Source organism: Triticum aestivum, chromosome 1D (genome assembly GCF_018294505.1).
Source record: "Triticum aestivum cultivar Chinese Spring chromosome 1D, IWGSC CS RefSeq v2.1, whole genome shotgun sequence".
In the NCBI taxonomy this organism is placed as follows: Eukaryota; Viridiplantae; Streptophyta; class Magnoliopsida; order Poales; family Poaceae; genus Triticum; species Triticum aestivum.
The window spans coordinates 402,307,411-402,317,810 of NC_057796.1; the positions used below are offsets into that span (position 1 = coordinate 402,307,411).

The 10,400-nt window shown below is 48.2% G+C and overlaps 1 protein-coding gene across 1 annotated transcript in view; it reads left to right on the plus strand.

Annotated features, from left to right (window-relative positions):
- LOC123159694 (cytochrome P450 714D1-like) overlaps positions 1-9,319 on the plus strand; it is a 12,253-nt gene extending 2,934 nt beyond the window's left edge. Inside the window, exon 2 of the mRNA XM_044577515.1 lies at positions 7,995-9,319. Coding sequence (XP_044433450.1) covers positions 7,995-9,319 — 1,325 coding nt within the window. The remainder of the gene's footprint in view (positions 1-7,994) is intronic.
- The last annotated feature ends 1,081 nt before the right edge of the window (positions 9,320-10,400 follow it).

Sequence of the window (10,400 nt, forward strand, 5' to 3'; positions counted from 1 at the left end):
CGCAGGAGGGTTGGATTCAGATGTATTTGTACCCTTTAAGCTCTTGGAAGGACCGAAGTGTGTTAATGACGGTAGCTCATGCCAGTCAGTCAGAACAACCAAACACTTTTTTTTGTTCGTACATGATCGGACCGTTCATCAAAACGTGTTACATAGATGCACGATATTTCACCGTTTGGCTTGTTTGGTTGGTTGGCTGCACCAATTAGTAAAGCAACAAGGCTTAGTTCATGCAAAAAGTGCATCCGTAACTATAGCTTAAAGGAGGAACGTGGGATTTCTCCGTTTCTGTTCATGCGTGTCGCGTAAATGACAATATTAATTAAGTTGCGATTGGTCAGTGCATATTGGGTCTCAAAATAAAACGAAATCAAGACGGGTTTAAAATCATAGCAGTACGTTTTCTCTCTCCCATCAAAAGGTGCAGGTGCTTTGGATTCGAGAATATATACTGGCCTATTTAGTTAGTCAAACTGTCAAATCAATACAAAGAAAGAATCAACATATATAATACTTTTTGCTAAAAAATTATAAGAGAACCTTTCTGAATTATGTCAAGCAAACATGCCAGCATATTCTAGCTAAGCTGGTGGTACACATATATAGTACTACTATCTGAGACCGCCCCCCAAGTCCCCAACCATGCATGCATGCACCTAGCTTTAGCTAATTGTGCCTGTCATAAACTATTGCAGATTAAATTATCTCGTTGTGTCTGTCATGAACGATTCCTGATTAAATTAAGTGATTGGCATTTGACCCCTGAATAGGTAGTTAAGACACTGAGATAGTCAACTAGGCTTTCCAAAAACGGCCATGTGCGTAGCTGTTCAGCGCACCGATCGAGCTAGCTTGCTGGAGAGAGAGCTCTCTCTCCATGGATGCTTATCCATTTTGTAAGGAGCTTTGCAATATATTGTCAATAGCTCGAACTTGGTAAATACGTATATATTATGGCCATGTAATTCATCCCTAAACCAAGAAAGAGTAGGAAAATCCTAATCAAAACCTAGTTTTCTTATGATATTGCTCCAGCTTGCGAGTATTTATTTATTGTCTTCCTATATATTGTGTTGAGTTCATGCATCTTGATAGAAACTTGGACCAATATTTATGTCTATGCGAAGACTTCCTTGCATCTTACTACATGGTAGTTGATGTATAGGAATATTCTTGATTCCTTATTCTTAATGATGGAAATATTGAAAGAGATATTTTCATTTTGAATGATCATAACGTAGGTAGACACCTACTAGAGCATTTTATACTGCAGGATATGGCAACACCACTTAACCCGCCGCTAGTTTCATATTAGCATTTGATTAGCTTGTGTGATGTCCCACAATTTAAGTCAATGCTGTTTTTGACTAACACAAACTATAATCTATCTGATCTTCCATCAATTCGTCTTAGGCTAATTTTCCCCTAATACGACTTGGCTAGTGGTACTATATCAATTAATTATTTTACCCCCACCCTTTTCAAAATGTAAAACCCACACGCATTCACCGTTTACTTTTTCGCCAGTACAACCAAGCAAGTACTCCCAATGCAAAAACGTAAAAGTCCCACACGTTTTTACGAAAAAGAATGCCTTTGTTATAAGTATTTTGTATGAAAATTTAGTCGAATGATTTTTCAGTTTCATAATGATATGCCCTCATCATTTTGCAGATGCACACATCCTGGCCTCGGCCGGTTCAAACGCTTATCGATTTCGAAATAGTTATTTTATTTTGTGTGATAATTTTCTCAGTCGCCAAAACCAGTACACAAAATCCACAAATGAGCAACAACGCATGTTAATGATTATTCGAATAAGGTTTACTTCCAATAATTAATTCCAGTTAGGAGGTGGCCCAGTGCCCGCCGGATCGCCCCCACCCTACGTCAAAGTAGCATGTCAAGCCCACATGGCGCCTATCTCCCCATCGACTAGCTAGGTCGTTATAGTTAGGTGGAATTTCCCAACCTAGCTTAGCTAGCTAGGGCTCGTGGGACGGATGGCAACAGAGGTGACAGGGTCGTGCATGCATGCATGTATGCTCCTGTACAGCGTACTACTCCTCCGTGACCCAACCATCTATTTTAGAACGAAGGGAGTACTCCTGTAGACCAACCATTAATTATTGATTTTTTTTTTCTCTTGCACCTCTCTTGCTAGGATTCCACATGCACGGAGATGAGATGCACGCATGCCTACCCTAAAATTAGCTGCTAGTGGATAACCATGCCCATTTCCACGAATAGATAATAGCTCGCAGTTCGACCGCAATAACCAATAGGAAAAACAAATCTGCCTTGTTTTTCTTTGACAAGTCGCTTGATCTGAACCACTAGCTGGATATGTGCATATATAGTTGCCTCTCGCACATGCGCTCGATGGTTGCATGCATGCTCGATCTCGCATATGCGCACTTCCCCAATGGATACGGACGTTCGTGGTGGTTGCTGCCTACCTGGCCAAAAGTGGCTGCCTAGCTGTGCTGGCTGCTTCTCCATGATCGATCGATCGATCGGTCGTACACGCGTCGATCGATTCCATATGCAGCATGACCAGCTAGCGCATGCTAAGCTAAGCTAGCTAGTGCTGGCTTGGAAGACGTACGTGTGAGCTGTCCTAACTCTCACTGGGGACTAATTACAATACGTTCAAGGCCAAGGGAACATTAGTACAGTACTCCCTCCGATATCAAAATATAAGATGTTTCTTTTTTTAAACTATGATATGGTAAAAAAAAACGTCTTGTATTTTGATAGGGAGTGACTAGTTCATGGTTAATCAGCGATGTTTACGTGGACCACATGCATGAACCTGCAAAGTCAACTAACTAGCTTCTAGATGGATGTTGTGGTCAAGAAATTAACTAGCTGGTACGGAGCATCAGGGATGGGATACAACTGACCGACCGGCCGGGACCGGCCGCGGTGTTGTTAGAATGCCAATGGCCGGCATGGTCAAGATTCTAATCTACTCTGATTGAAGCTACGTACTAGTGGTGGTTAGGAAGCTACTCTGACTGACTGACTAATCTGCTTTGATTGAAGAATCTTGGCCTTTTGGGGAGAGTGGGGGAATCTCACTGCCATGATACTACGCACGTACGTACGGGACACTTCACTTCGATCGGACAATTAAGTAATTGGATCGAGGACCTGTAGCTTTGACCCGAATTGTTTTTCGAGGAAACAGCAGGAGCTCTGCCTTTGCATTAAGAAGAAGAGAATTGACCAGTTTATAAGGACAACTGGCCGAAAACCGATACATCAATACACACCAGCCCCGAGGCTGCGTACCTAACGAGCCGACTTCCCTATCGCCCAAACGACCAGAGTTGCCACTCCACCACACGACCCGGAGCCGCCACTCCGGCTTACAGACCACAAAAAACTCACACACGTCGGGCCCGAGGCCACACTCCACACGAATCGACGACTCTGCCGTCCACACGACCAAAACCGACACTCCACAGCACAAAGGTGCTCTCCGGAGCCGGCGCTCCGACTTCCCCGCCAGCCCCGAGGCCGCGCTCCACCTGAGCTGATGATGCTGCCGCCCACACGACCAGATCCGACACTCCACAACATTGTTTTTTGGAGCCGCCGCTCCGAGTTCCTCACCGGCCCCAAGGCCGCGCACACGCCTGGCCAACGATGAACAAGCCACCCGAGCCACCTTGAACTAACGAAGGACCAGACCTCCAAGGCATCGCCCCCAAGAGGGAAACGACGAGTATGCCGCCGACGCCCGCTCCGACCAAAGGTCGAAACTTAGGTTTTCACCTGGAGAGCCCGAGACCGAGGCGACAATGGTGGTGAAGGGGCTCCACGACGACGCCTCCAAGGAGGGAACGACGTCCTAGGACGCCGTCGACGCTGGCAACGACCGAGGTCGGGCTAGGCTTTCGCCCGGAGCTCACCAAATCCATCCTCACCGCAGCCTGCCTAGCAAACCGTCTCCGGCATCATGCCGCCCGTCCTCGTCCAAGTCACATGACCGAGCACGCAAGGCAGCACACCGCCGCCAACCACCACCGGCTACAGAAACCACTGCAGCCCACCTCCCTCCACAGCAGCACCGTGGATCAGCCACACAGCAGCTCACCACCATGGAGGCCCTCGCCAGCTGCCGACGAGGCCACCCGCGGCCGCCCAGCACGCAGGGCAGTAGCACCGCTGCCCTGACTCCACGCACCTCCCCGCCACCCCCGTGGACCAGAGCAGGCGCGCCTCTGCCGGACCGCCGCCACAGGCCGACGGCCCGCCTCTCCACTAGATCCGGGCTCGAGGGCCCCGGATCCGCCACCTCGCGGGCTGCCGCCGGACGACCTCCACGGGGGAGGGGCACGCCGACACCGCCACGTCCTGGGGCTGCCGCCCCAGCGTTCCATCGTCGGCGAGCAAGCCGCAGTCAACCCCGCAACCACCAGCCACCCTCACGGGACGACGCGCCTAGCCGCCGCCCCGCCGGATCCAGCCGAGGCCGGCCAGATCCGCCCCGCACGCGCCTTCTGCAGCCACGCCGGCCGTCGGCGACCGCACGGACGCCTGCTGCGGCGAGTCCACTTGCTCGCGCGCCAACTGGCCGCCGGAAGAGCAAGCCCCGCTGCCACCGTCTCCGCATGGGCTTTGCCCGGCGAAGGCCACCGGCGACGGCGAGGAGGAAGCGGCGAGGGGAGGGAGCGGCCGCTCGGGCTGGAGTTGGGGTCGCCGCCCGTGTCGCCCCAGGGAGAGAGTGACGCGGGGGCCGGTTGTAACTTTTCTCCTCTTGACCGGAATTTTTATGAGGTGGGTCAGTTAGCTAGGTTGTCTGCCCACTATTCTGAAGATAAGCGCACCCTCACTCACATGCATGCAATAGGCTCCTCCCTTTCGAAAACATATGCAATTTTGATTTGCACGTTTTCGATGTGTGTGTATATATATAGGATAAATTTTATCTACAAGCAGTGGTAGTTATCACTATCTTCTTTGGCCTCCACGTGTCCCTCTTCCCCTCTCTCAAACTTGACATCAAGTCAACCGGGTAATAGATGCTGTTAACGGGTGCCGGGGCAATTTAGTATGCAGAAACTAATTCAGTTTTTATAATTAAATAAAGAGTAAAGTCTGTCTTGAACCTTGAACTCATACATCGGATGGGAAATGAACTTTGACCTCTCAATCCCTGAAATCGATACCCTGTATTCAGTGATCCCGGTCAATGATAACCTTGCCAGAGTAAAATCTTGTTTGTTGTATCGGGAAGTGGAGAATCCGGCCGGATTCGATCTCTACTCTCACTGACTATGTGGTCCCACGTGTAATATTCATCTACTTCCCTTGTCTCTCTCTCACACAAATTCACTTTATTCTTAAATAATCGGGCAAGCTGGTGACAGGCTGTTGCAACTACCTCCTTAATCTTGGGTGGATGAGCATGTGAACGTGATGCTGATATTTTTTATAGGCACCGTAGATGGTAGTTTTTGTTGGAAATAGGTAGTATGGGAATGAATAACTCTTTTTGGATTCTTCTGTTATAGTATGAAATTTATTGGCTTTTTTCTTGAACCGCATAGAGTATAGTCATGTATACCTATAGTATGGAGTATCGACATGTAACTTTTTTAGTATGGAGTATCGACAAGTAACTTTTTTAGTATGGAGTATTGGCAATTAATTTTTGTAGTATGTAGTATGCCCTACTAACATAAAATTGGAGTATGAAGTATAAGCATTTGAATATTGGAGTATGGAGTATTAGTACTCTTTTATGTGAACATAAAAAATATGTGTCCCAAAAAAGTAGTATTTGGTATGTAATATATAGTAAATTTTAGAATTATGGAGCTTACTACGTACTACTATACTGCTATAGTATGGAGTATATTTAAAAAGGTGAATGAAGTATGGAGTGCGTCCAAATAAGCAGTATATTGTCCAAAATAAGGAGTATCTTCCCACACAAAATGTACATATACTCCCAAGATGAGAGGAGTATCTCCAGAAAAATAAATATACTTCCCCGCAGAAAAAATACTGATCAAATGTACAAGAGTATGGATGTGTTTGTTATATTATTTTTTCATGTACAAATACAAGATTGCAAAATGAAAAATCCATCAAGATATGGCATCTTCATGCAATTGCATGTGCTAGCTAGAACATGACTGCTAGAAACAACATGGGGATACAAGTTTAACACGAAGTGATGATGCATGTTCGTATACTGATCTATAACATGAGATCTGGATTGGAATTCACAGCAGTGCTGAATGTATGATAGTTTTGGAACGTTCGACAACATGGGGACGATGCAGCAACGTTGAGCTCTTCAACGGCCGCCACGGCGGAGCCCGCAACCCAACGGTGGCTGTGTCGTCGGTGGAGGACGCAACTCGACGACGGCTGTGTCGTCGGCGGCAACGACTCCACGATGGTGCGCCATGCATAAGGTCCTGAAATTTTTATGCATGGAGGGGTATATGCATGGTTGACATCGGTCATGGCTGCTGATCGAAGAATTCAGTTAGATTGAAAAAACAATCAGGAAAAGTTTGAAAGATTTTGTCCGCCGGATGAATACCTTGTAACATGCATCGACGCTCATAATCCCAGTCGGCTGGGATTGCCAACACGGCCGCAACAAAATTTGATTCCCGTAAGTATCGGATCTCTTTTTTAATATGGTGAGCTGCCATAGAACGTACTGCTTGCCGGCGGCCAGATTTGTAAGCTGTCTATTGGACGTGAGGTAGTTATATCCATGCATGAAAATAGGAACTACTCCCTCCGTTTCTAAATGTAAGTCTTTTTAGAGATTTCACTACAAACTACGCACCGATGTATATAGACATATTTTAGAGTGTAGGTTCACTTATTTTGCTCCGTATGTAGTCTATAGTGAAATATCTAAAAAGACCTATATTTAGGAACGGAGGGAGTACACGGTTGATTGCTTTATCGGGTGGAGAGAAAAAAAGTTCCAGAACCAAACCCGTTAATCAAAGCGCCATAGATCAGACGGCGTTGGGCATGGGGGTAACTACCACCGATGGTAGTAGTGATTTTCCCTATATGTATAAGCAACCCGGGATGATCTTTACTTGTTGGATAAGTTTGTGAGTAAAATAATGCTCCTTAGTGATTTAAACACTTTTATATTTCTTTACGAAGGGAGTACTTGCTCTGTATAATACTTCCTCCCTTTCTAAATATAAATCCTTCTAGAGATTTCAATATAGACCACATACAGAGTAAAATAATACATCCGTATGTAGTCCGTATTAAAATATGTAAAAAAAATCTTATATTTAGAAACGGAGAGAGTAGTACATTTCTTTTCTGATGGAATGATAATATCATTACTTAGAACACAATTTATTTTCATCTTTTTTTCTTATCAAGTTTTATTTGACTGTGGACTTTCTAAAAGGACCATGTACTGATGTACTCATCTAATATACACAATATTTTATTGCACATGATATGCATTACTGTGGTCTACGGAGTACGTACTTCCTCCGTTAGTGTCAAAAACGCTCCTATGTTATGAGACGGGGAGAGTAGTTCTTTGAGCAAAATGCATCCATTATAGAATGAACCTCTACACAATATTTCATTGCACATGCTATGAATTTTGCGGAGCCATGAACTTCTACATAAATTTCGCACTGAAACACCTGTGCTGACTGGCACAATTTTCCCCCCTTCTATATAAGAGAACGTTCACTACTTTTGTTTTTTGAGTTGGACATGCACTACTTCTGGTGTGTACATTTTTTATTTTGAGACAAGCTTCTGGTGTGTACGTGTAATGGCAAATGTATTTTGCATTAGACCGATATAGATCCACCAGGAAATAACAGCCCGGCTCAACATCTGTGAAAATAGGCCACAAATGACAGCCCAGTAGGCCCAACACACTTGAGCATTCAGATCAATTTTGTTTTGTGCTTGTAGGGTCGTAGGGAGACTGACGATTTTGCTGTGACGTGCCGTGTGTCATGCAGGGGACACGTATCTGTACTGGCTCCGGCAGCGGCCGGCGCTGTACGTGACGGACCCGGAGCTGATCCGGGAGATCGGCCGGTGCGTGTCGCTGGACATGGGCAAGCCGACGTACCTGCAGAAGGACCAAGAGCCCATCTTCGGCGCCGGCGTCCACAAGACCAACGGCGCCTGCTGGGCTCGCCAGCGCAAGGTCATCGCGCCTGAGTTCTACATGGCCAAGGTTAGGGGCATGGTGGGGCTCATGGTCGCCGCGGCGCAGCCGCTACTGCGTTCGTGGGAGGACTCCGTCGACGGCGCCAAGGGTGGCGTCGCGGCGGTGGACGTCGACGCCGACATCCGGAGCTTCTCCTTTGACGTCATCTCCCGGGCCTGTTTCGGAGACGACCACTCCAGGGGGAGGGAGATCTTCCTCCGGCTCAGGGCGCTGTCGGGGTTCATGTCCGAGCCCAGCGTCATCTTCACCATCCCGTCGCTGAGGTATCTGCCGACGGCGAAGAACCGGAGGATCTGGAGGCTCACGCAGGAGATCCGATCACTGATCCTGGAGATCGCGAGGGGGCGCCGGGCGGCGACAGGGGATTCGCCGGGGCCCGACTTCCTGGGGTCCATCATCGACAACAGCGGCGACCAGCCGCGGCCGGACGACTTCGTGGTGGACAACTGCAAGAACATCTACTTCGCGGGGCACGAGACGACCGCGGTCACCGCCACCTGGTGTCTCATGCTGCTCGCCGCCCATCCGGAGTGGCAGGACCGCGCGCGCGCCGAGGTGCTCGACGTCTGCGCCGGCGCCACCGGCGCCGCGGACCCGGACTTCGACATGATCTCGAGGATGAAGACGGTGGGTATGGTTGTGCAGGAGACGCTGCGGCTGTTCCCGCCGTCGTCGTTCGTGGTGCGGGAGACGTTTCGCGACATTCGGCTGGGCCAGCTGCTCGCGCCCAAGGGCACCTACCTCTTCGTGCCGGTATCCACCATGCACCACGACGCCGCTTCTTGGGGCCCGACGGTGCACCGGTTCGACCCGGACCGGTTCAAGAACGGGGTGGCGGCGGCGTGCAAGAACCCGCAGGCGGCGTTCATGCCGTTCGGCCTCGGCGCGCGCACCTGCCTCGGTCAGAACCTCGCGATTGTCGAGGTCAAGACGCTCCTCGCCGTCATCCTCGCGCGGTTTGCCATTGCGCTCTCGCCGGACTACAGGCACTCCCCGGCGTTCCGGCTAATCATCGAGCCGGAGTTCGGGCTGTGCCTCCACATACGCCGTATTGATGGTACTGCTACTCAGGACGGCTTTGTGAAGTCCAACGATCGACTAGTTAGCTAGCACATGAAAGAAAAGGAAAAAGGATGAAAACACCGACCGGAAATCAAAAGGGAAAATTTTGTTTCTGCCACTCCAGATTTTGCCAATTTTTCTTATGCCACTCTAGATTTTGACATTTTGCTTTTGCCACTCTTAGTTTTTGAAAATTATCACAATTGCCATTCCTGTGGCAAGAGCAAAATTTCTAGAGTGGCAATTGTGATAATTGTCAAAAGCTAAGAGTGGCAAAAATGAAATAAAATTATTTTGCTTTTGCCGCAGAATGGCAATTGTGATAATTGTCAAAAACTAAGAGTGGTAAAAGTGAAATGTCAAAATCTAGAGTGGCATAAGGAAAATTGGCAAAACCTAGAGTGGCAAAAACAAAATTTTCCCTTATCATAGCTCATAAGAGTAGAGTCACGCCACCCCGAAGCAACATTTGTTAACAACAACTGAATTAATTGATGAGTTCCATTGTTACATTTTGGTAGAACATAGGTTTTAAAATGGGAAAGGAGACAATAGAGGAAAAATAAATTATTATTTTTTGGAATGTTGGCAGGAGAGCTGCCAAATTCATTGATTAGAAAGGAGTATTACAAATAATACCCCCAAAGGAGGAATGCATTGTATAAAGACGAGTGCTAGAAAAAAAGAAATGGAAAAGAGGTTGCATGGTTTATTAAGGAAAACCGAGCGAAAACCTAAACAGCGCCTAGCTAAACTAGGCCTAAAGCACCACCAAACACACAAAACGCCAGAAGGCCACACCCGACTACACGCCCGGGCGGGCACTCGAGCGCCTATGCTGCTATCAGAGTACACACCGAAAACCGTCGTACTAGTCCGGGCTGCCACAAGCAGAGGACGGACGCGTAGTACAGCAGTACGTACGCACGTACTAGGCCCCCCTGGCTGATGGCGTGCACCAACACGTCTCGTGACACGTCTCGCGACACGGGAGGCGACACCGAGGGCGATCCTCGACGACGACGGGGACGGGCGGTGTGGTACCCGCCAGACCTCAAGGTGGCGGGGATCCTCGAGTACCACCGAGGGACCGTGACGGAGCGAGGCCGGAATTTCTACCTCGTCGACG